General features: G+C 36.3%; 2 protein-coding genes across 2 annotated transcripts in view; one reads left to right on the forward strand and one right to left on the reverse strand.

Annotated features, from left to right (window-relative positions):
* Positions 1 to 3,057: 3,057 nt before the first annotated feature.
* Positions 3,058 to 18,352, reverse strand: slc25a32a (solute carrier family 25 member 32a). The gene is made up of 7 exons (XM_084422809.1): positions 17,943 to 18,352; positions 16,729 to 16,879; positions 12,927 to 13,012; positions 8,495 to 8,649; positions 6,301 to 6,414; positions 5,508 to 5,653; positions 3,058 to 3,842 (listed from the first exon to the last, which is right to left on the reverse strand). Exons 1-7 carry the CDS (start codon positions 18,133 to 18,135, stop codon positions 3,716 to 3,718), a joined length of 972 nt encoding a protein of 323 aa, XP_084278935.1. The 5' UTR covers positions 18,136 to 18,352; the 3' UTR covers positions 3,058 to 3,715.
* Positions 18,353 to 22,113: 3,761 nt separating this feature from the next.
* rims2b (regulating synaptic membrane exocytosis 2b) overlaps positions 22,114 to 27,635 on the forward strand; it is a 158,548-nt gene continuing 153,026 nt past the window's right edge. Inside the window, exons 1-2 of the mRNA XM_084423300.1 lie at positions 22,114 to 22,302; positions 22,959 to 23,128. Coding sequence (XP_084279426.1) covers positions 22,974 to 23,128 — 155 coding nt within the window. The 5' untranslated portion in view covers positions 22,114 to 22,302; positions 22,959 to 22,973. The remainder of the gene's footprint in view (positions 22,303 to 22,958; positions 23,129 to 27,635) is intronic.

Here is a 27,635-nt window from a genome sequence, read left to right on the forward strand (position 1 = left end):
AAACAAATCTCAATTTATTTAATGTAATATATTACTTTTCAAAAGAAAATTAATACTTTCATTCAGCAAGGATGCATTCAATTGCTAAAAAAAAAATAATCAAATAATACTGAAAAATGTTACATGGTTTCCACAAAAATTTGAAGCAGCACACTTATTTTTTAATATTGATAACAATAAGAAATATCAACTCAGAATATTAGAATGATTTCTGAAGGATCATGTGACACTTAAGATGAGTAATGATGCTGAAAAATCAGCTTTGCATCACATGAATAAATTAAATTTTAAGATATTTAATATAATTTTTTATTATAACAATTAAATGTTTAAATTGAAAGTCACATTTTTATTAAATATAAAAAACGAATTAATTTCACAATATTACTGTTTTTAACGTATTCTTGATCAAATAAATGCAACCATAAGGGCCTTCTTTAAAAGAAACCAAGGTAACACTTTACAATAAGTTTTCATTTGTTAACATTAGTTAACTACATTAGCTAACATGAAGTAACAATGAACTGCACGTATACAGCATTTATTATTCTTAGTTAATGTTAATCTCAACATTTACTAATACATTTTAAGATCCAAAGCTGTATCTATTAAGATTAGCTAATGCACTGTAAACTAACATGAATATGAAATTTTGTATTAACTGTTATAAAAATATATTGCTCATTACACGTTTTGCTATTGCTATACAACCCACCCCACCCCCCACCCCCCACACACACACACACAATATATGTATATATATAATTATCATTTTAAGTATATATCATTATATATATTTTGACTACAAAACCATTGGGTCTGATTTTGCAGTATATTAATAAAAAATACGCTTAATTGACTTTGATTAACCCATTACACCATATACACATTTTTTCCACATATACATACAGTATATGTTGAAAAAAATAAAACACATTTATACATATTAAACAGCTTGTTAATAAAACTAGTTGAGACCAACTGCTTGATAATTAGCTTAAAAATCTGATGAAAAAAGCTAAAAGCACCACATAAAATGGGTTGTAGATGGGAAAATGCAGTGAACTGCACTGTGTAGCATGACTAAGGTTTGGAATGTCTGGTGTGGTTTTGAAGTAGTTTTGCAGCTGTTGTGCTGCTGAGAATTCAAAATAAAAGAAATCAGAGTACTGTTAGTGCAGGTTAAGATACACTGACCCACAACATTATAGTAACTTAGAAATGTGTCAATGACTGTCATTGCATTAGTCATTGCATTAAAAATAGTAAAAAAAGACAATTAGTATTGTCTTTGACACTTTGTGGTTTTCAAAGATTAGTGGATGATCCATCCATCCAAGTTGATAGTTAATTGATGGGAGTACATCTGCTGTGACACCAGTGTGCACTTGAGACCTGACTTGATTGATACATTCACTAAAAAACACCAAATGATTGAAAGTGTAAAATGTACTTAATTTTTCTTTGGCAAGTTTTTACACGCATATTTTTAAAGTAAATTTCACATATGGAATTAAGTAAACTCTACTTAACTAAGTTAAGTGAAATTAACAAAGAAAATAAGTAACTTTGCTAATAAAAGGTTTAGTAAAAACTATTTAGTTGAAGTTTCCTTTGTAATACATTTCACTCAACCAATATAACAATGAATTGAACCACACTTTTAAAGTATATGCTTTACTTAGAAACATCTAAGTAATTAATACAATAGATATTGTGTGAGACCCCATATCTACGGATCAGAGGTTGTGCTTTTACTTGGTAGACAATGATGGTAACATTTGATGGATCGTTTTTGTGCCTGAATGTGTCATTTTGAGTAGAAAATGAACTCCAAATGTCACAAAAAGGCAAGTTACAAATCCTAACAAAAGCAATGATAAAAAACAGTGTAAATACAGCTGGAAAACAGTGAAAAATCAACCTAATTAATTATTCAAGGCCCAGTGCATGATGGGAACACCAGAATCAGAAAAGTTGAGTAATTTTACTTAATTTTATAACGCTGATATTTACGCTTTCATTTCTACACACTTGAATTGAGTACTAATATAGAATTTACTTATTTTCTTATTCTATTCACTATTCTTGCATGAACTAACTTTTTCATGCAAATTACATTGTTTTTTTCTGTAGTATTTACTTCATCATTTTTATCAGTGAAAGTGTAGTTCTGAGAATTCTCTTGTGAAAAAGTACTCTTTAGCATGCTTTTAAAAAGAGCACTTATTACGGATGTAAAACACTTTAAAAGAATAGGCCTATATTTAAATGCAAACTAGATGCTTAATTGCAATGCATTATATTTTAAATTGATATTAAATGCAATTAGCTGAACTTTAGAGGGATTTTTCAGACCTACTTAAATACAACTTAAGTAGGAGGAGTAGCATTTATGGTAAAAAAATGATTGTAATGAAGTTGTAATTTAGTACATTTAAAATATTAAATGTAATACTGAATAACACAATACAGTTAAAAGTATAAAGTACTTTACACGTGCTTTAGAATGTTGGTCAACATCAAAATATGTGTACTTCTTTAAAGCATGACAAAAGAATGTTAAAAATAATGATTTAAAATGTATTTTAAATGAAACCTATTAATTTTACGCATTTTTACAAAGTGCACATTTTTAAAAGTGTACTTAATAGTCTAATAATCTCTTTAAGTACACTACAAGTGCACATTCAATACAACCAAGCACACTTCTTCCCAAGGGCAGATTGCACCAGCAGTATTTGAGAGTAAATTACAATTGGTTTGATATTTTGCACTGAATGCAATGACATTAAGACATTTTAAAAAAGTCAAAAGCAGTGTCCAAATAGTTTATAGGGTCACTGTTGGTTCTTATTAAAAACATAGCGTGTACAATTAGCTCAGGGTTCTTTGTCTGTTACATATATTCCTTTATTAGATGTGTAAAAATGGCTTGTACATACATCAGCTCTTCTTTGTGCGTCATTGACAATAGCACATTTCTATATACATACACTATGGCCTCTCAGTTGCTACTTAACACAGTTCTTTCTTTCATATTTCTTCTTTCATTACAGTTAAAGCATTCCTCTCTTCCAGTAGATGTCATCTACATACACACATCTGGTTAAAATCTGCTCCTGTCCTCCAGCAAAGTATCGGTTTCTCCCAGGCCTGTGTGCCATTATCCTGTAGCGTTACATCATTTCCTGAGCATGCCCACTGAGTTTCAACCCAGGGACTATAGCCAGCGGAGATCTGCTTATGGGTAAAGGTAAATGGGTTCATTCTCTCGCATAGCTCAGCAAATATAGCAGCTGTTTAGTGAAAATATCGTAAAAAAAGACAAACATCTTAAGTTTTGTGTTTGGTGAACACTGTGTTTGGTTGCATTGTCACAGGATGGCTTGAATCCACTTTTCCAAGACCAGTTCTTGCCATTGACTACTTGAAATCAATTCAAATCTTGAAATTACACTTTGTCGTGGTTCAATATTTACACATCTGTGAGACAAATATGAATTCTCTCAATAAACTCGACAAAACAACAACTCTTAAATCTCATATATATGCACCTCTATTTTCTTTTTTTCATTCAGTGCACACGCTAAATTCTAGTTTTGTTGAGTTCAGAGTTAAACAGGAAATGTTTCATATTCCTGCTCGTCTCTAACACATATACATAGTCCTGGCATATTGTGTTGTTTTGGTCCCGCTTGTGACTCCTGAAGGTTTAGTGATACTCGCCCAAAAGTAAGCGTGACACATTTTCGAACACCAAGAAGGTGATGCAGCACGCTGGAATGACTCGCACCAAGTTGGGGATCATCCCTTTGTAAAAGCCCTCGATCCCCTCGTTGCTAGAGAGAGACAAACACAAACATGTTTTGCTAAATCCCTTGTATTTATTTAAAATTATCAATTGATATTATTATTGTTATTAGAAATGATATATAAAAATAGTTCTATGCCAAATCAAAGTCATATTATACACATGCATATTATACACATTAAGATGTAAGTAAAATGTCCTTTTAATTTAATGATTACACCACATGACATTTTTGGAGTCAATAAATGTTCTTTTTCAAAATTATAAGAAACCAAAATGAATACATTTCTATGAACTTGGCACTTGTATTTTAAACTAGATTAAAAAAAAAAAGATTTTTCTTGTAATTTTTTTTCTTTTTCTTTATTATTTATTTTATCATGGATGCTCTTATAAATCACTGACTTTTATAAATCACTGTCAACAAAGTATTAATCTAGCACAAAAAAAGAACGAGACATATACACTACCATTCAAACGATTTTTGTTTTAAGAGAAATTAATACTTTTATTCAGGAATGATGCATTAAATTCACCAAAAGTGACAGTAAATACATTTATAATGTTAAAAAAAAAAATCTATTTCAAATAGGTCTTTTAAACTTTCAATTTATCAATGAAAGTTAGTAATATTTCACAGTCTTATTATTATTATTTTTTTTTTACTGTTTTTGTGATCAAAAAAATATAGCCTTGGTGAGCATAAGAGACTTCTTTCAAAAACATTTAAAAAATCTTACTGAACCCAAACTTTGAATGGTACTATAGATTAAATATTTTTAATCTATAGTTTTTTTTTAAACCCTAATTTATTTAATAACGGAGAGTCAAAAACATGTCAAAACAATGTATTCGTCATTGTCTATATTGAATATAAATGGAGTTAATGGCATTAATAATTGCTTTATAAGTACTAATATATAGCCAATATCCAAGTAATATGTATACAAATAAGCAACTAGTTAATAGTGAGAATTGGACCCTAAACTAAAGTGAAACCTCATGAAGGACTGGAACATTTCGATTTATTGGTCAAAAACAGTGGGCATACATGATACTGTACAGTACAATTTCAGTCATATGAAGCTTTCCTTTCAAAATTGGGCAGTACTTGGCCAAAATAAACTGAAAAAGTATTGAAAAAGTGGTAACAATTTACAATAAGGTTCATTAGTTAACATTAGTTAACTACCTTAGTTAACGTGAACAAAGAATGAACAATACTTCTACAGCATTTATTATTATTATTATTATTTGTTAGCATTAGTTAATACACCGTGAACAAACATGAACAAACAATGAACAGCTGGATTTTTATTAACTAACATTAACAAAGATTAATAAATACTGTAACAAATGTATTGCTCATTGTTAGTTCATGTTAGTTAATACATCAACTAATGAACCTTATTGTAAAGTGTTACCAAAAAAGTCTTAAAATACAGTATAAAAGTCATGCTGTGCTGTCCCTCCTCCTATCCTGAAAACATAAGGCTGATTTTATTTCCTCATCAGCAGGGATTCAAATGAATTGTGAATGATTTTTTTTTTTTCAGAACGAATTGAACCAATTTCATTTTATTTTATGTTACATGCTTTTTTCTGAGATGAGGCAGGGCATATTGGTAAAGGCAATCCCTAAGCGCTCTGTGATGGAGTTTGAAGAGCGTTTATGTGCCATGTGATTTCATACCTCCATGTTCTCCTGATGACATCCACGATTCCACTGTAGTTGTTGTGCTGGTCCTGCAGGCGAGCGCGCACCACCTGATATGGGTAGGTCACTGCTACAGCAAATATTTTGGAAATGGCTGCCATGGTGATGTATTCCAGTGGAGACTGAAGCAGAGACAGACAGGAAGGAGAGACTGACTCACATCCATGAAACAAAGATCATTACTGGTTCCAGTTCACATAAACCTCTCTTTTTAAAGGTTACAATACAGTCAAAAGCCACATAATCGTGCGGGTCATTCTTTGTATGTGGTGCCTTTTCGCCTTATAAAACGAATGAATTTATAGTTCAAGACACTGGTGGAGCTCAAGAGTTTGGGATTTTATTATTCTAAAAAGATTTCCAGGTCTGAAAATGTTACATTTTATATGTTATATATTTTAACCTGAATAAGTCATGGAAATATACAGTATATAATGTATATTTTGTTTAACTCAAAAATATTTAAATCAGCTATAAATTGCTTTAGCAATATTTATAACATTCATTTATAATATGTTTTTATTTCTAGTTATCATGAAGGACTGGACCATTTCAATTTATTGGTCAAAAACGGTGTGTGTACATAATGCACTGTACAATTTACAGTCGTATGACCCTTTCCTGTTGAAATTGGGCAGTACTTGGCCAGAATAAGCAACAAAATCTACCACAGGTATAGAAAAACAAAGATTTGAGATATGAAAGTCATGCAGTGCTGTTCCTCCTCTTAGTGTAGCCTGAAAACATAAGGCTGGTTTTATTTCCTCACCAGCAGGGATTCAGACGGCATCTTCTTATATATGTTCTGCTCTCTTTTTAGCCATTCATAGGTCATAAACTGCAATGCAGCATGGGAAGTCCCCACCAGCCCAGGCACAAAACCCTGCAGTGGCAGAACAACAAAATGAGGCTCACAAACATAAAAAACCACAATCACACAGTTCCCTCATAGTTTAAGAGCAACTAAACTAGACTAGAATTAAACTAGAGTGAACTTTACTTCAATATGTAATAATGTTAGGACAATTTGGCGTGTCTCACAAAGATTTTAGCATATACTGTATTTAGAGCTAACTTGAACCACCTATTAAGAGCTGTATCAATCCTTCAAATATAGTTCAATCACACCCTCTTGTGGCCCTACAAAGAACTACAATGTTAGAGAGTAAAAGGATGGATCACTCCACTATTTTAAAGTCAACATGAAACTCATTTAAGTCCATATTGTGACTATATCAGAGTAAACATGATATTCAATAAAATAGGGGACCAAGTTATTAAACAAACACTAAGAAAAAAACTGTTTTCTTTGCACATGAAAAAGAAGTGCGCTGAATTGTATTGGATGCACACTTCAAGCGCTTCAAAACTTATAATTTAAAAACTGGACTTGCAGATAATATAATATTAATGAAATAAAAGGCCACTTAAGTGTACTTAAAGAGAGTGCACTTTCATGACTGTTTTCCTAACACACTTAAGTATACATATAACAAGTCTTTGTATTGTCAAATTAAAAGTTTTACTTAAAAGTACATTATAAATCATTATGATTTAATATTTTTGCCGTGCTTTAAAGTACACTTATTTTGATGTGTTGACTAACATACTAAAGCACATGTAAAATACTTGATTATAATTTTAACTGCAGTGTAATTCAAAATTTAATTTAAAGTTACTGTATTTTAAATGTACTAAATTGCAACCTCATCATCACAAAAGTATTATTACAAATGTATTTGAAAACATATGATACACGTTTCAGTAACACTTTATTTTGAGGAGACGTAGTTACACGTTACTACATGTACTTACTATAGTAATAACAGTAAATTATGGATAATTACAAATAACTAACCCTAAACTAAACACTAACTGTAACTCTATAGTAAGTACATGTAGTTAATTAATATTACTCAGTACTTATTTGAATAAGCAAAATGTAACTAAGTAACCTTAAAATAAAGTGTAACCCAAGTTTCAATACAAATGATGCTAAAGTATCTTTTAGTTTAAATGCGTGTCACTACATTCGGCAGCACACTTTAACCATCACTTCTTTTTGGCTTCTTTTTACTGAGTATCTAAGATATTAGCAACTTTTACTCTCTACTTGATTATATTTTTTAATAAGTATATGTACTCTTTACTCCAATACATTTGTGATGAGGAATGCAATTCCTTGTTATATTTTACAGTTTATTTCTGCTAAAAAAGAGGTGATATAGCCATCTACAGGGCATTGAAGATACTATATCTTGTGCATAGTTGTGTTTTATAAATGAGATGAGGACGTGCCTGCAGCCGGCGACGAGGCCGAAACCAGTGTCCAGTGCAAGTAGGCTTTTGACATTATTTGATTTATCCGTTATATTGAAGAGACCTTTTTGAAGGATGTTGGTTTACTTATTCCCTTTTTGAGCAATTGAGCTTGACTGGGATTGAGTGTTTGTAGACGCTTAAGAGGCTGTTGTGTCAACCTTGATTTATTGCAATTTTGAGGTTTCACAGACAGGGCTTATAGACTAAGCCAGGATTAGGTCTTAGTTCAATTAGGACATTTAAGTAGCTTTTATAAACATTACTTAGAAACAAAATATTACTGGTGTGCATCTTGTGACAAAACAATGGCACTGACTTATTTTAAGATATGTCAGTGCATGTTGCTTTCAAACAACTCAAACATGCATTTTAGTCTGGGACTAGGCTTAAGCCTTGTCTGTGAAACCGGGTGTAAGACTTTTACTTAAGTCGTATTGGAATTGGTGACTTGTAACTTGTTAAGGGTAGTTATTTTCACTGTAAGGTATCTGTACTTTTACTCAAGTATGGGTTTCAGGTACTCTTTACACCTCTGGTAACATTTTGATTTCATGTTGACTTTAATCTTGAGATTAGCTCACATGAAAGCTCTATTACACCTGTAACAGGATCTCAGGTTAGTTTAAAATCTGTAGATGTACCCTGTATAGTCCCGGGATACCCTCGTGACGGTATATTTTCACGAGGGCGTCCATCATTCCCTTGTACTGCTTCCGTGACGGGTCTGCATTGTACTGCAGCACCAGCCGGGTCTTTGTCACCCAGACCGGGTTGGTGAGGCAAAGCGTCAGAATGCCTGGAAACATGGAACAGGGGACCTTCACACCAACATTTAACGAAGTCATTCGTCGTTAGTGCTCTGTATGAGATCTTTTTACGTGTAAAAGAGACCAATCAGAATAATAATTCAGACCCGTATTATTTTATGCAGGCTGAGGTTGATATAGAATGTGCTTTGGTAATATTGTGAAAGTTGAAGTGTGCTAACTTCCTATTAGTTAGTGATAACATTGGTGCTGGTCATAAAATTAGAATATCTTCAAAAAGTTGATTTATTTCAAGAATTCAACTTAACAGGTGAAACTAATATATTATATAGACTCATTACATGCAAAGTGAGATATTTCAAGCCTTTATTTGTTATAATTTTGATGATTATGGCTTACAGCTTATGAAACCCACGAAATCAAAATCCCAGAAAATTTGAATATTACATGAAATCACACAGTAATTACACAGTAATACCATGGTCATTGAACCAGGTTTTGGTTCTTTTGGCAGTGTGGGCAGGTGCAAATCCTGCTGGAAAATGAAGGAAGCATGAAGTGCTCTGAAAATGTCCTGGTAGACGGCTGCGTTGAGTGGACAGCACAGTGGACCAACACCAGCCGATGACATGGCTCCCCAAACCAACACAGACTGTGGAAACTTCACACTGGACTTCAAGCATCTTGGATTGTGTGCCTCTCCATTCTTCCTCCAGACTCTGGGACCTTGGTTTCCAAATGAGATGCAAAATTTGCTCTCACCAGAAAAGAGGACTTTGGTCCACTGTGCTTTATTAAATCCAGAGTCAACGCAGCCGTCTACCAGGACATTTTCAGAGCACTTCATTCTTCCTTCATTTTCCAGCAGGATTTGCACCTGCCCACACTGCCAAAAGAACCAAAACCTGGTTCAATGACCATGGTATCACTGTGTAATTACTGTGTGATTTCATGTAATATTCTAATTTTCTGAGATTTTGATTTCATGGGTTTCATAAGCTGTAAGCCATAATCATCAAAATTTTAACAAATAAAGGCTTGAAATATCTCACTTTGCATGTAATGAGTCTATATAATATATTAGTTTCACCTGTTAAGTTGAATTCTTGAAATAAATCAACTTTTTGACGATATTCTAATTTTATGACCAGCACCTGTATTGTACTGATATTGTAGGACTATTTTCTCCCTCAATACTCTTTGGTGTGCAATGGGGACAAAGATGTTTGTTTAACTTGCTGAGCTGAGACCACAGGTTTGCTGCTTCTCTATTTTCCACATTTTTTTTTTGTCAGTTTCAACATATCCACATAGAAAACAGTTCTGAGGTTGGTCATTCCTGTTATGTAATATATTTTCATATCCCCATTATGTGTATCTTAATATACAGGATTAAATATTAAAGCCCATTCCAACCTTCAAGTAAAAACTAATTGTAAGGCAAGATAATTATGAGGCGAGTTTAAAATAGGAAATAAAATCACATTAAGAGATATAAAGTCCCAATTACAAGATATAAAGCCCCAACTACAAGATATAAAGTTGCAATGACCTGAAATAAAGTTGCAATTACTGTTTTTTAATCTGAGGCCTAAAAACAGGTTTCCCTACAATTAATTCAACATACAGGTTCACTTTAAAGGAAAGTCGCTAAGACACACTTTACAGACGATATGAAGGCTTTGAAGATTTATCTGAAACAGCATTATTTTCAGTAAAATTGCTCATGTGGCAAAACTGACTGCATATTATTCTTGCATGGGCTGGAATGAACTGTGGCATTGCAAAGCATTTTTACCATATTTCTTCAAAGAAATCAAATGCCGCATTAATGTGATTAAAATCTGCAGAGACTGCGAATCAGAATCAAGGCCAATTCTTCACAGTCAACTGAAAACAGAGAAGTCTCAACTGAACGCTGATAACGTTAGTGTGAGTGAAGAGAACGTAGTTTACTATGCTACTCTGAACTCTTAAGTTACTATTTCCTCTGCTGTTCCCTGAATCAATACGCAATTTAATTAATGTTAAGTGTAAGTTAGTGACCTGGCAACAACATTTACCATACTTGAGGATAATTTCTGTAAAACTGGGTTTAATACCATCCAAACACACATTCATAATTATATGAATTATATTTAATTATAACTAACGTTAAATGTTTGGGGTTGGTAAGATTTTTTTTTTAAACGATTTTTGATAGAAGTCTCTAATGCTCACTAGAGATGCGCGGTTGGCGGTTACAGCCGCAGACTCCGCGGATAAACCGCGGATTGGGCGGATGACGTGACGAAAAATAATATTTTAATTAAATTCGGGCGGGTGGCGGGCGGTTGAACCAATCAAATGAAAAATATATGTATACACAAATCAACGGATGGCGGGCGGGTGCGGTTTTGAAAATTGGTCAAAAACGTTGGTGCGGCTGGATGGCGGACGGATGATGATTTTTGTGATGCGGTTGCGGATGAAATAATAGCCCATCTGCGCATCTCTAATGCTCACCAAGGCTGCATTTATTTAATAAAAAAAAAAAACACTATGCAGCCTGGCACATGACATGTGGACAAAAAAACATTTATATTGTGACCAGGAATTAAGAATTTGTTCACTCGTTTTAATTAAATTATTAATAATTACTAATAATTATTAAATTACTAATATGTCAGTACAAATGTTCAAAATATTAGCATTTATTTGAAATACAAATCTTTTGTAACATTATCAATGCCTTTACTGTCAATTTAATGCATCCTTGCTGAATAAAAGTGTTAATTATTGAATTTTTTTCAAAACAACAACAAAATCTTGCAAATCAAGAGCTTAGCAAAGGGTAAATTAAGAAATATTAATTTCTTCTTAATATTTTCCCCTTTCTCTAAAGTTTTTGGGAATATTGTTTTAAGTTGGTTATTAATGTATATGTCCACAATATGTTAGTATTTTGGAACATTTCCTTCCTTAAAGGGACAATGTGTAGTTTTTTAGGTATTTTATTATCTAAAATCAATATTTTTATTCTTAAATATGTCCTCAATGGTGTACAAATACCTCTGCCAATGATCTGACTTATCCTCGTAAACGAAGAATTTATTATCTTTATATACATGGGACGGGTAGGTCCACGGAGGCTTCCATGTAGTTCCGCCATCTTGAAAAACTATAATAGCAGAGAGGGACAAAAAGTACTAGGCCAACGCGTTTCCACAACGCGTTTTCGTTCAGAGCCAGCGTCACGTGACTGAAACCAGCAGAAGCGGAGGAGCAGACTAGTGAGAGGCTCTTGTCACTGCCCCGGCAAGTTTAAAAGGCTGCACTGTACGGTTAGTCACAGGATAAGGAGTCCTCGTCGTCGAAAAAGTCCAAAGTAGACCGTAAAAACTAAACGTGACCGGAGATTACAAAAAACAAGGGTTAATGTCGGGATAGCTTTTTCCAGGTGGAAAGAGCTAATGCAGGAGAAAGCTTTCAAAAGGGACGCTGAAGTTGCCTGCTTTCTTCTCGACAGGTAAGTCAATGTTACGGTCTTAATTACAAGCTTTTTTACATTGCTTGGTTGTGTACTTTATTATATAGACAGACAGTATAACTCGATGAAGTGCTATTAAAAGACATCCTGTCATTGCTTTATGGTACGTAACGGCTACTGTAGATGCAACACGCATTTGAAAAAGCGGGGTGCTGGAGAGCAGTATTCGTTTGAATGCAAAATACAATTTCACCACTAGATGGGAGAAATTCCTACACATTGTCCCTTTAATGACAACATCCTCGAGGAAGAAGTGGATTTAAAGATTTATGGTATTATCTGGTTTATGTCAATAAAATATTCCATCCTGTTAAAAATAAAAATGAAAACTGAACCACATTACCCAATTTTTTTTTTTTTTTTTAAGTGGTTAACACAATATCGAACTTGAAGTTATTTTGCATTAAAATGAACTTGATGCCCTGAGGAGATGTAAATGAGCAGTAGCTAATTACAGGTATTTCCATCCTGTTTGTTTTCTTATCATTGTGTAAAAATCAAGTTATAATTAAGAAAGTGTCTGGGTTTGATATACAGCCTGGTATATATTTTAATATATGGAGCATACTCATTTCACAGTTGGTAGTTACAGAGTGGAAGGCACAGCCAAAAGGAACGGGATATAACAGCCATAAAAGGAACGAGCCAGCTTGCACAGAAGAACACACAGTCTCCAAGGCCTCTGACATTCCAGTTGTTCCAGTCTCATAACTGAGCTACAGATTTAGCTGTGTTTAGTTTTGTCAAGCTCACAGGTGGCTCTTTTCTCATACTGACCCGCCTCCGCTGCAGACACCAGGTGTTCGCCAGCACTCAGCTCTGTTTGCCGTCCCTCCTGTGTGTACGCTTTAATAGCATTATAACTGTGGGAAGATGAAAAAGGACCACATTAAATTCCTGAGAGCCATAAAGCACATGGATATCTATTGTACAGTGCATTACAATGCTGTAAAATGAGCATCCTTTATATAATTGTTATTGAATCCCCATGGGGATTCATGGAAGAGGAAAAACTAAAACTGTTATAATTTACTCCCTGTATGACTTGAGTAAATCATCACATCATTTAATTTTTTTTTTTGGGTCCATGCTGCTGTATTTAAACCCCTGCTGGTGCCGTGACCCGGATGGGAGTGAGGTTTAGGGGCGTGAGTGTAATGGATATAGGCCAGTAAGAGCTGTGCGCGTAAACCTCACTCCCCTGATCTCAAGAGCCGCTCTAGCGACTGATACTAGAGGCTGCTGTCTTTAGCGCCCGCCTCCCACGCCGGAGACCCCTGTTCGAATCCAGCTCGGAGTGGGTTGAGTGGGACCGGCTAAATTTGGTGCCGTGACCCGGTTGGGAGTAAGGTTTAGGGGGGTGAGTGTAACTGACGAAGGCCAGTAAGAGCTGTGCGTGTAAACCTCACTCCCCTGATCTCAAGAGGCGCTCTAGCGAATTTTGCTAGAGGCTGCGGTCTTTAGCGCCCAACTCCCACGCCGGAGACCCCAGTTCGAATCCCACTCGGAGATGGGCGAGTAGGACAGGTTACATTTGGTGCCGTGACCCAGATGGGAGTGAGGTTTAAGGGGGTGAGTGTAACAGACGTAGGCCAGTAAGAGCTGTGCATGTAAACCTGACTCCTCCGATCTCAAGAGGCGTTCTAGCGACTGATACAAGAGGCTGCGGTCTTTACGCCCGCCTCCAACGCCAGAGTAGGGCTGTCGCAGTGAAGGAATTTTCCTTGCGGTAATTTCTGTATTATCGCCATTTATTTATTTGAATTTATTTATATTTATTTGTTGCTATATAAATAAGTGTTACGATGTGTTTAGCATGCACATTTTCAGTACCTAATGTAACCGAAACTAAACAGCATTTCTGCGTATTGAAATGCTGTCACTCAGCACGCAGTACATTGTTACGGCAACGCATTGTCTTTGAGTGAGTCATTAAACCGTTCATTCAACGAACACGTTCAAAAACGCTGATTCATTAAAAGATAGATGTAATGAAACAAGGTGTTAATTATTTTTAACTTTGAGCTCTACTTTTCAAGGCTCAGCTGACCAGCAATGCGTTGCATGGGTAACGCTGAAGCTGATGCTTCACTTAATAGAGACCAATGGCATTGATTCAATGTGTGACTTAAGGTTTTTTTTTTTTTTTTTTTTTGCGGCTTCCTCGCGCTGTGGAATGCTGACCAGTGCTGCCGCCATTTATGATAACCCTTAACCGTTAAAAGGGCGATACGACAAATATTTCACTTTCCTTGGGCACGGCAACCTTTTCACGAATATATATGACTTAACCTCAAAGACAGACACAGGTAATCGCACGCGCTCAGTCGATCTCTCTCATTCACTGTCTGTTTAGGCTTAAGTGCAAATCCACGAAGCCTCTGTACAAATCACCATGATAAACAGTCTTGTTATCATTATTAACTTATTTAACATTCAATACACACGAAGTTCAAAACAAGAAGGGTATAGCCTTATGAAAAAAGAAAACACGTGAATATCGCAGCTGCTGCGTTTACTTGCATTCCTCCGCGGTTGGCTTGTCAGTAGCGTGGTACTACAATATTGCGGTTATCGCGACAGCCCTACGCCAGAGACCCCGGTTGGAATCCCGCTCGGAGTGGGTTGAGTAGGACAGGTTGCATTTGGTGCCGTGACCTGAATGGGAGTGAGGTTTAGGTGGGTGAGTGTAATGGACATAGGCCAGTAAGAGCTGTGCGTGTAAACCTCACTCCCCTGATCTCAAGAGGCGCTCTAGCGACTGGTGCTGGAAGCTGCGGTGAGTGCGGTCTTTAGTATCCTTTGGCGCTTTTCCACTGCATGGTACGGCTCGGTTCGGCTCGGTACGGTTCGACTCGGCGCGGAACGGTTCGGCTCGCTTCGCTTTTCCACTGCGTGGTACGACTCGACTCGTTACGGCACGGTTCGGCTCGCTTTAGCTCGTTTGCTTTTCCACTGCAGTTAGTACCGCTTCAAAGTGGGGGGACTGATCGTTATATAGTTGCCGTCTCCACTACCATGACATCATATTAAATGCGAATTTTTCATTCCGTGTTTCCCCATCCACTCCTCGGCAACTGACGAGAGGAACGTCTGCACCTCGTCCACTGACCACGATTCAGCCATTTCTTTTTTTGAAGTTTATACTCTTTTTTTTTTAAAGCAAATAGCCTACTTTTAAAACAGGTTGGCTGTTGTCTACTGGCTATTTAAATCTAGCGGGTTTAGTGTCTCGTGTTGTAAATACAATGACGCTGGTAGAGATGATTCTGTCTGACCAATCAGTGATCTGCAGTGTTTTCACGTCACATTTTAGTATCGGTACGGTACGCTTGGAACCTCAACAGAGGTGGTACCATTTAAAGCGAGCCGAAGCGAGCCGTACCGTACCGTACCATGCAGTGGAAATGCCCCAAAGCGTGCCGTACCGAACCGAGCCGTACCGTACCATGCAGTGGAAATGCGCCAAAGCGTGCCGTACCGACCGATACCGTACCATGCAGTGGAAAAGCGCCACTTGTTAGCGCACCCGCCTCCCACGCCAGAGACCCTGTTTCGAATCCTCCTCGGACCGGGCTGAGAAGGACCCGATTACACTAGATATAAGATTGTTCAGTTAATTCTTTTCAGATTTATTTTTATGGTCAGATCGCCTGATTTTACCTCCTGAGAAATATGACCTTGCTTAATTTTTCTTATACACCTTGACAGGAGAAAAGTTCCTCTTAATATTACAGTGTACTTTTCAACTGATTTTGAAGGACAAAGAACAAATCAACAAGGCTCTTGCTACTTATATTTCAGTGTTGCTACCCATATAATGTTCTTGCACATGCACACTTTGTTTGCTAGAGATCCTGATCTGAAATTAGGTCAGATAACTTTGTGGAGTATCTTCATAACTCGTACAGTATCAACTGACAAAGCACTGTTGACTGCTTCTTTTTTTGGCCTGTGAACCTGATGCCTTTTCAAAAAAAGTTCACTTCTATTTTTATTTATTTTTTCAGGTGAAAATAGTCAATATCAATGCCGTTTACACTACTGATAAAAAGTTTTGGAAGTTTATTTAAAAAAAAGGTTTTTAGAGGCTCTCATGCTCACCAAGGCAGCATTTATTTGATTAAAATATAGCAACACAGTAATCTTGTGAAATATTATTCAAATATAATATCAAATCCTGTGATGGCAAAGCAGAATTTTCAGCATCATTACTCCAGTCGTCTGTGTCACATGTTCTTTCAGAAATCCTTCTAATATGATGATTTGGTTACCAGTGTTGAAAACAGTTTAAAAATATTTTTGTGGAAAATGCAATACGTTTTTTCAGCATTCTTTGAGGAATAGAAAGTTTAAAACAACAGCATTTGAAATAGAAATCTTTTGTAGCATTATAAATGTCTTTACTGTCACTCTGGATCCATTCAAAGCATCTTTGCTGAATAAAGGTACTAACTCCTTTTTTTAAAAATGGTACTGACTCAAACATTTAAATGGTAGTGAATACAGAAGTTAGAAGTAGATTCAAACAGGAAATTCCATTCTGTGCTTCCCTTTTAACACAACTTCGACTACTTACAAGAGGAAGTACAGGCCCCATGATGCCCCAGCCCCCCAGATGTTGGGGGTCACACCCTGATAGAGACCTCTAATTCCTTCCAGCTTCCAGATAGTCTTCATGCAGTGCATCATGCCATCGTATTGGGGTCGCATTTTCAAACCATCACTTACTGGAAAGAGTAAAAAACAGTGGGGGGGGGATAACACACTCCCACTTCTGCTTCAATGTTATCTAAAAATATCCTCAAAAAGGCACTGAGGCCAGTGCAAAAGTACAACTACCTGTGTTGTGGCCTCTGTGTTTGTTTTTCTAGTGTTTTGTCTCAAAACCTACTGAGCATGAGCATGCTTTTTTTGGGAGGTTGTGAAACTGGATCAACAGCTCGTTTATTCCTATAATGTTTGTATAGTAACACTTTTTGGATGACAAGCACAACTGGGTTAAGTAACCATGAAATCAAAATTGACAATTCTTGTTTTAGAATACTGCAGTATTTATTATAAATAAATGATCTGTGCACATCATTTTAAAAAAAAAATGTTATTCATACATCTCCTCTCCATAATGTTTAATAAAAATAACTTCCCCTCCCTATTGCGACAACATCTCTTCTCTGACGTGTTTATTCGATGTGGGGGCGGGACAACCTGTCACTCACCTCACCTGAGATCACAGCAATAACAAACCAAAATGATCCAATCAATTCCCCATCCAAAATCTAGTATTTTGTCCCTGTATTTTTTCTTGTTCATAAGCTATTTCACTCAGATATATGGATCAATAGGGAAGAAAAGTATATCGCAACTTCCATTTAATGCCAACTTAACATTCTAAATGTTTCATTCATTTATTAGAAATAATTGTAATAGTGATGGAACATTAATAATCTCATTTTAAAATTTATTTTATTATTCAGTGAAAAAGCAAGTGCCTTGTTCTCTGTTTCTAAAACTTGTAGAAATAATAATCATGACCAAAAATGTACACATTTATATTACATTTCATCAATTAAATATATTTATATTATTTTCATTTTCTGAATGTGCTCTGTTATAACATATAATCAGTTGTTGTGTTATTTTGTAATTTAATTAAAAAGCTTTTCTAGACAGTATATTTTTTCCAATAATGCATTCACCTAATGATGCCCTAACATGCTGTCTAGATAGGCAGCTCTATAGGTTTTGAGACACACTCTGCAATTTTATATAAGGAGAACGTACGTTACTTACCTGCAAACCTGATTTTGATCAGATCCAGGGGGTGTAACACCATTGTGGAAATAACACCCCCACTTAGTCCAGCAGCAAGATTTTCGTATTTTATGTGTTTAGAGAGTCGCAGGAGGCTTGCTGTAATGGAAAAAGAAGAACCAGAGTCTGCAGAGACTGCAGCATTTCTCTGCCTGGAAATGGTAGCAGTCATGTTTGTTTACGTACTAAAGACGGACACCCTGCGTGCGCAAGAGGCAGTAAAAACAATGTAAGTGCAGACAGCGACACACTAACCCCGTTATTAAAGAAAAAACGTCGTCAAGTAACCAATTCCCCTATTAAATTCAGTAGCCACCGCTGGGCCATTACTGTGCGCTATCATTTCTTTCAAAGTCTGACCTCCTCTCCTCTCCACAGTGAGAGAAGGTAAATAACAGAGCGTGATGACGCATATAAATGGGCGGAGCAACACGCATCGCAGCAGCGGATCTCCATCACATGTCACATGACGTGATTAAAGATCAGACCACTCCACAGGCTCTACAAATCTGTGCATGTGAGCTTTGTTTTGAGATTAAGCGTGAGCGACTATATTTAACGACGACTTATTACACTATATTTATTACAACCTACCATTTATATGTTTATATGTAAATGTACTCTGCATACGGTTTTGTATTTTATTCTAATACGACACCTATAGCCTAGTATAGGCTTAATTACTCATAAATGAATGATTAATAAATGAAAACCAAAAACAAACAAATCAATCTGAAAGAAAAATGAATGTTTCCTGTGACCATTGACGCGTTTTGACCTAAAGGATTATGATTCAATGTTTAAAATGAGTTATAAATATATAGGATACAATTATGCTTTAAATTGTAGGCTACATATGAATTTGTTGAAAACTAAATTACTTTTCTTAATTGATGATAATGGAGAGAAGGAAAAGTAGCAAATAACCAGATGAACTCATTTAGAAGCATCCCGTATTTGAACCTCATGTTAAGATAATTAATGTCTTTATACCTGTATAAAAATATTATTTTTAATATAAATTATTAAATTTATAAATTTTATAAATTTTTAATATTTTGCTTTTGCTTATAAAAATTGTCAGTGATCATTGATTACTGTATCTATCTGGTGGTAGTGTTGTAGTAATTGAGACTGGTCTTGAGACCATTTCTTGAAGGTCTTGGTCTTGTCTCTGTCTCAGCTGCATTTGCACTAGATCTTGTCTGGGTCTCAGACGAACTCTTACCTCAGGTCTTCAGTGACCAAGGACGTCTTTCTCTACCCTCCTCCTCATTCATTTTTTTTTAAGGATAGACATCAACCCTCTTAGTATTCCTCAATCAATTCATTATAAACAATATAACAATAATAATTAAAAAAAATCATAAAAGAATGCCTGTTTTCCCATACATTTTTTGTAAAAATTGTATAGGGTCACTAACAACCCCTGGTGTGTAACAGTGCAAGTATATTTTAACTGCACAACAATAATTGTATCTTTGATGACTGAATAAGTGTAATTCACCTTTATTTCACAAGGTGGCAATGTCTGATACACAATGATGAAGTGACATTTCACTCAGTTACCGCAGGCTGAAAACAAAAGAATAGAAACTATCATCAGCAAAACTGGCTCAGAGATTTACTGCAGAGCAAGTACTGAACGCAATCAAACATTAGTGTCACTGTCACTTGATGGTGGATCTGGTGCAGAAGTTGTCAGCGATAAAAATATTGATTTTGAAGATGTTAAAAATGATAGTTTTGAGAATATGTTTGAGATCTCGAGCCAGATGCTGAATGTAATGGGAAAAGGACTCTGACGAGGACAGTGATGATGGTATAAAACATCTGCTCAAACTGAAACCTTCCAAGCTCCAAAAGGTAACAAAATATGCTTTATTTTATTCTTCTGTCATTTTCCCTCTAATATCAGGAGAGTATTATGTTATTGCGACGGGTATAGATCCATCCATGACATGTTAGATATAGATCCGGGTCGCTAAATACCTGAATATGTAATAATGATTGGTGAAACATTCATGCATTTAAGGGTTAAGAGGACTCAGGATTTTATTTCAAGACTGGTCAAGAACACAACTGCGGGGATATCACTAAATTGCCAATGAGAGTTTATTTGTTAACATCATTAATGTGATTGGATGTAAAACTTACTGCTTCAAATGGAATCAATAACTTATTTCTAATTGATGTGCTGGGTCAGAAATCAACAAGGGATTGTCAAAAATGTCACCAAAGGTAGTACAAATGCCCACAAAATTCAAGATGTGATTGCAAAAAAGTACTTGCATGAGATATAGATTTTTATATTATAACCATTAAGCAATATTACAAAAGCAAAAGAGCTGTTTTCACAAATATGAGTATAATTGAAAATATGCATTTAATTTTGGTCTTGGTCTTGACTCAGTCTCACCTTGCCTTGGTCTCAACCCCTCAAAGTCTTGGTCTTGTCTTGGTCTCAACCCCTCAAAGTTTTGGTCTTGCCTTGGTCTCAACCCCTCAATGTCTTGGCCTTGGTCTCAACCCCTCAAAGTCTTGGTCTTGTCTTGGTCTCAACCCCTCAAAGTCTTGGTCTTGTCTTGGTCTCAACCCCTCAAAGTCTTGGTCTTGGTCTCAACCCTCAAAGTCTTGGTCTTGTCTTGGTCTCAACCCTCAAAGTCTTGGTCTTGTCTTGGTCTCAACCCTCAAAGTCTTGGTCTTGTCTTGGTCTCAACCCCTCAAAGTTTTGGTCTTGTCTTGGTCTCAACCCCTCAAATTCTTGGTCTTGTCTTGGTCTCAACCCTCAAAGTCTTGGTCTTGTCTTGGTCTCAACCCCTCAAAGTTTTGGTCTTGTCTTGGTCTCAACCCCTCAAATTCTTGGTCTAGTCTTGGTCTCAACACACACTGGTCTTGGTCTTGTCTTGGTCTCAGCCCCTCAAAGTCTTGGTCTTGTCTTGGTCTCAAAAAATGCTGGTATTGGTCTTGTCTTGGTCTCAGACCCTCAAAGTCTTGGTCTAGTCTTGGTCTCAACACACACTGGTCTTGGTCTTGTCTTGGTCTCAACCCCTCAAAGTCTTGGTCTAGTCTTGGTCTCAACACACACTGGCCTTGGTCTTGTCTTGGTCTCAGACCCTCAAAGTCTTGGTCTAGTCTTGGTCTCAACACACACTGGTCTTGGTCTTGTCTTGGTCTCAACCCCTCAAAGTCTTGGTCTAGTCTTGGTCTCAACACACATTGGTCTTGATCTTGTCTTAGTCTCGGTTTAGGTGGTCTTGACTACAATACTATCTAGTGGTGAAGAAATAAATGGCACAGACAAGTCACCAAATAGCTTGACCAGTGTCAGTCATGAAACTTGCATTGTATAATATAATTACATTATTTCTTATTTTATCAAGTCAGTGAGCTAATATTGTTTAAATTGTATGAAACTATACCATTTAAAAGTTTGGGGTCAGTAAGATTTTTTAATGTTTTAGAAAGAAGTCTCTTATGCTCACCAAGGCTGCATTTATTTATTTATTTATTTATTTTATATACAAAATACAGCGAAAATAAATATTAATACAGTTTTAAAATAACTGTTTTATATTGTAAATATTTTAAAATGTAATTTATTCCTGTAATGGAAAAGCTGAATTTTCAATTTTCATGATTTTTTATTTGATTATTTGTTCTACTAATAAGGTACTACTAATTGTAAACTGAGGTCCAATTTTAACAAGAGTTCAAATATAATTATTTTGGCATTTCATTTAATATGGTATGATTATAATCTGCCACTCAATAAAATTTTTGTTTTGGGTTAGGCCTATGTATTTCAGTTTCGTAATGGTCTTCCCAGAATTTGGTTTGACTTTAATTTGATGCAGTTAAGTAAGTATACTAACATGCTTTATGCTTCTAAGAGAGGTCTGAGGGAAAAAAAACGGAATTTAAACTAATAGACATTTAATCCATTACTATCTGAGACTTATCACCATAGCCTACATCACAGCTCCAACTCCTCTCGCGCCTCCTGTCAATGAATGTATGAATGTGTCCGGGCGCGCGCACTTCCGCTGCCCCCGCCCGCGAGACTGGACCATCTGATCTTCATCCTACGTAAGACCGTCGCTCCGCCTCGCTCTCCTATCAGACCGTTTCCCCAACCGCATCCATTTTTGTGCATTCAAGAAATCTCTTGGAGTTAGCAGCAGCAACCAGGAGGGAATCGTGGGGAAGGTTGCGAGCGAGGACGCCGATAACCGCAATAAGGGATCGCGCGCCCCGCCATTGGACGATGCGCGAGAGCTCTCCATTCGCAGCAGCAGCCATGGGTTAGACTGCATTCACCATGATTGCGAAATAAAAGGCAAGCACTCGTTTTCTCTCCAAACACATTCGACAGGCATGCTTGGGATGCCCTCGGCTTCCGGAAACCGGCATGTAACTCGAGAAGCCCCCAGGGTTTTACACCTTATTCTCAGAAGATGCTTGTTTTTATGAGCCAGCGTGACAAGCTACATTGTGAACCGTAGCCTACTACACGCGTTCCCCATGCTGTCACGGGGTTATATTGTTTATCGTTAATCATTTTCTAAATGTACTACATCTACAATGTACACCGGCTGTGTGTGATGAATCTGATGGTATCAAGATGAGAGATAATGTGTTGTCATAAAACATACCGCCTTCAGGATCAGGACATAATGGCATTTAGACTACTATACACTCTAAAAAATATATAATAAAATAAAAAACAAATACAATATATATATATATATATATATATATATATATATATATATATATATATATATATATATATATATGTGTGTTTTTATAAGAACTGTTCACTGAAAGATTCTTTGGGGGTACCAAAAATGGTTATTCTTTGGCATCACTGTTATTTTTATGAGCGAGATCTATACAGTTATGTATCCCATAAGTCTAGAACAAGAGCACATGTGTAGGCTGCATGGATTCTCTGCAGATGTATTTAATGCTCATTCATTGCTCTTTCAGCAGCAGCTACACCTGAAAATGTCAGCTCGGGGGGCCCCGGCCGCATCCCCTGCGGCTCCTGCTCCGCCGGACATGCCGGATCTGAGCCACCTCACCGAGGAGGAGAGGAAGATCATCCTCTCGGTCATGGACCGACAGAAGAAAGAGGAGGAGAAAGAGCAGTCCATGCTGAAGTAAGCCAGCTGATTGTGTTCAGCACCCTTAATAGAGAGGGTTTGAGGGCTCTGCACTCTTAAAAGTAATTCTTCTTTATTGGCAAATGGTTCAATGGAAAACCTTTTAACATCCATTACACAAAAGGTTCTTTATAGTGGAAGAAGGTTCTTTGGATTATTAAACTGTTCTTCACATTAAAAAATGGTTATTTTCAGAACTCTTGACTAAAAGCTTCTTTAGGGAACCAAAAACGGTTCTGCTATGGCATTACTGAGGGAACCTGTATTTAAAAGAGTGTCTGGCTCACAGTGCTGCAGTCACAGGCTTGTGGATGATGGCTGCATTTGTCTCTTTAAAACCCTCCCTGTTATTTTCAGCATGACTGTCTCCTGAAATGTAATACGTCTGCTTACGTAGACTGTCAATATTAGGCTATTGTTGAGAGGGGCCCGGACAAAATGCCCGGGTTAACCATCAGAGAGGTCAATGTCACGCGCCTCGGAGGTTTTCGTGGCTCGCGCCGTGTGTGCATGTAGTATTTTGTCTCAGTTATGGTCATTCTGTGAGGCTCTGGTGGGTTGGGTTAGCTGTGGGCGCCATCTTCGCTAAAAATCCCATCAGCTGCCGTTTACCAGAGATTACTACACTTTTTAATGCGTGCTGTCGAATAGGTCAGACGTTAAACATTAACGCGAAACCTAGCGCAAGTTTATTTGCGCGATTGCGGTTGCCGTGGAAGCTCCGCGCGGTGTTTTCAGCACCACGACGCTGTCCACTCGCGCTCGCAGTGCGGATGTGTTTTCTCCTGAGTCGATGCATGTATGGAGCGGTGTGTGCTGGCAGAAAGTCTTTCTCTCTCTGCTTGTGTTTGCTTGACATGCTGGATTAATCGCAGGGGTGCACCTGTTTGCTGGTAGTTGGTAGGGACAGGGAGTTGACATGATGTCAAGCAGTGACAGTGGCGTCCTGCAGTGTAACATGCAAAAATTCCTCTACTTCTGCATTGGTGTAATCCTTGTTTAATTGTTATAGTGTACTGTACACATATTTGAAAACATTGAGTGATTCAGTGGGAGTATTAGAATCTGATATTTTGGAGTGCGGAATCTTAATTAATGCAGAATAGTGCAGAATCTTAAAATATTTTTATTTGTTAATTTCCAATTTCCTTAAATGAATTTTATACTTTAGATACTGTATATAACATAGATTATATATATATATATATATATATATATATATAATCTATGTTATATACAGTATATAAATAAATTTGAGTGAAAACTACAAGAGAAAAATTGGCATGAATTGGTACATTTCTTGGTATATAATTTGTCCCCCCTCTTTTGTTTTAATTCATGCACTTGAGCTGCATGAGCTCCACAAGTTTGTATGAAACCTGATGATCATGTTTACCAGCATGGTTTGAGAATGATCCAAAAGAGCGCCTTGTACTTCAATGGAATCAAGAGCATCCGAGCGTCTGTACAAAGATTTGACATGATCATCAATTGCTCATACCCTGGATTACGCTATGTTACAGTCATCTGCTATTTCTGTATAAGCACTGCTACACACTGGACTTTGCTTTACTAGACAAAGTAAACTGATGGTTTTATCTACAATTCAGCTATAAGTATATTGCTCAAGGCCCCAAGGCACTGGGAAGAATTTAATCTATTTATTTCAACTATCCCATAATTAAGCATCTGTTTATCTAACAGTTTATCTGTTTATCTTTATTTCTCTTGCTGTCTGGTTCTAATTCTTCCCATTAAACTTTGCTCTTAAAGGCAGTCGGCTCTCTTTTTAGAAAGAGAGAGTAGACATTATTTACTGGAGTGGCCCACTTGGCTCTAAGTTCCAAGGCTGGAGTGAACCCAGTGAACTTCTAATTCTGTGCCAGTGTACCCGCTCAGGTCTGTTTGTAGACCACCTGACCACCATCGGTGCCAAACAGCGTGAGCTCCAGCTGCAGTACGCCTCTGCCATGTGCCTGCTTGTCAATGGAAAACTGAGACTATTCTGTTATGAACTAACTAATTGAAGCTGGTGTAACTCACCTGTATTATCACCTGATTTAATATATATATATATATATATATATATATATATATATAATTTAAAACATATAAAAAAATAGTTAATTGTCTCAAGCTCTTATTTCAAGATGTGCTTGATTGCACTCTCAACTCTCACACTTACAGAGTGAATTGTTGGGATAGTGGCATGTTTTGATGCCTCTAGTGTATATCACACTTTTGTGGTGGCAGGTCAGATAAGCCAGTTTCTGATAAGCCATAGGCTATCATTGATCATTAAATGGTAAATGCATAATGCATAATCGTTAAATGCATAATGTCAGCATGTCTGGATTATGGCTGAAATGGTTCCTTTTTTTTAAAAAGCAAAAAAAAAAAAAAAAAAGCGATCTTTTTTTTAACGATATTTTGATAAATAGTGACAGTAACGACATTTATAATGTTAAAAGATTTTGTAAAAAATCTATTTTTTTATTTCAAATAAATGTTGTTCATTTGAAGTTTCTATTTATCAAAGAATCCCCCCCCCCCAAAAAAAAATTCATCACACGGTTTCCACAAAAGTGTTAAGCAGCACAACTGTTTTCAACATTGATAATAAAAAATGTTTCAGCATATCAGACTTATTTCTGAAGGATCATGTGACACTGAAGACTGGAGTAATAATGCTGAAAATTCAGCAGTAATAAATTACATTTTAAAATAGATTAAAATAGAAACAGATATGCCTTAACTCCAAATGATCCGTTAACACTGTTGTTGTGTTGAAGGTATAATAGGACATTGATAGCTTAAAAAAATCAATGCTTTTACTGCCTGACTCAACCACAGGGAAGTAACAAAGCATGAGGAGTGAAAACAGTAGAGCAAGAAGCGCTTTGGACACATCTTGGAATTAAAAGGTTCTATCTGCATTCTGAGCGGTTTTGAGATATTGAGCTTCAAAGTTTTTTGCATTCCATTTGACTTTGTTGATAGAACCTTTTTGTTTTCTAAATAAAAAGTCCCAAAATGTACACAACTTAAAAAAAAAAAACCATCACATTCACATAATGTAAATAAGTTCTCACAGAATAAGAATATGTGAATGACTCAAATAGAACCTTAGAATTCCAAGGTGACGATTTTAACCATCCAGTTATTCTACATAACTAACTGCTATGTACTGTATTTAGTGTGTGATTGCTCTCTTATTAATGATGCTTAAACAAACAACAACAACAAAAAATCACGAATACTGCATGTTGCTTATAATCTGAGTTAGGATTTTAAAAGATGTAATCAAAGAAATGTAAATGTACATCTCTCTAATCCAGGGTTTCTCAAACTCGGTCCTGGAGGGCCACTGTCCTGCACAGTTTAGCTCCAACCCTGATCAAATACACCTGAGCAAGTTAATCAATGTCTTCAGGATCACTAGAAACTCACAGCTAGGTGTGTTTGATCAGGGTTGGAACTAAACTGTGCAGGACAGTGGCCCTCCAGGACCGAGTTTGAGAATCAAACCTAGGAATCATTCATGTTGTAAAACATTATATGAATATTTGTTTTATTCTACCAGTTAGAGAGAATGTAAAGTTCTTCACTTTAAATGAGCTCCATCTCTTTCTATGGCTGTATTGGCACCTGACATGAACTTGTTTAACTGACACAGTTTTGAAGCCTGTGCCACTGGAGATCTCACAGTCACACGGTCAGATGTCAGTCTCTCTGATCTGGGTTGGATACTGTGGCTTAATCTGATCGCTGTCTTATTAATTAGTAGTCTGTGTAGTTCACCAATGTCTTTCTCACACATGTGTAATTAAGTATCATGGATTTAAAATCCAAGAAAAAAAACAATTAAGAATAGCTTTCTAGTTTTGCCAGGGGCATATGAGTCCAGTGAGCAGTTATTTGTGTCTTTTTGTTTGTATGGTACTCCAAAAATACAATTTAAATGTATGGTAGTTGTATAGCATTTAAATTCAAATGGACCATAAATTGAGAACGACTTGTTTCGGATTTTGTCACATTATCACATCGGAGTGCGACGAAAGACCGCCTCTACAGAACGCCATCAACGCTTACTTCTACATCATTGCCTCACTGTCATGTAGTAGTAAATACGAGATAGACGCAAACACAGGATAGATTACTCCAGCAACACAATGTTAGAGATGCATCTGAGGATTACAAGACGTGAAGGATCACAAATTGTGAAAAAATTTTTGGGGGGTTTTTGCATTGCCATCCTTGTGATCCTAACATCCTAACATTAATAACACGTGAACTTTTAACGAAGTTCCAGTCAGATCGTGCCAGTAAGACGTTTGTTCACTTTATTTTACTGCATATTCTTTTTTTTTTATGGGATTTTACAGTATAAATTATATGTATGCAGTAGTTATAATACATTTATTCATTTTTTGAGCATAGGCCTAATGAAATTTCCTATTTAAACTGTCATAAATCTTGAATGCTTTGGTGCAGACTTAAGATT

This window comes from Rutilus rutilus (genome assembly GCF_951802725.1).
Source record: "Rutilus rutilus genome assembly, chromosome: 11".
NCBI lineage: Eukaryota > Metazoa > Chordata > Actinopteri > Cypriniformes > Leuciscidae > Rutilus > Rutilus rutilus.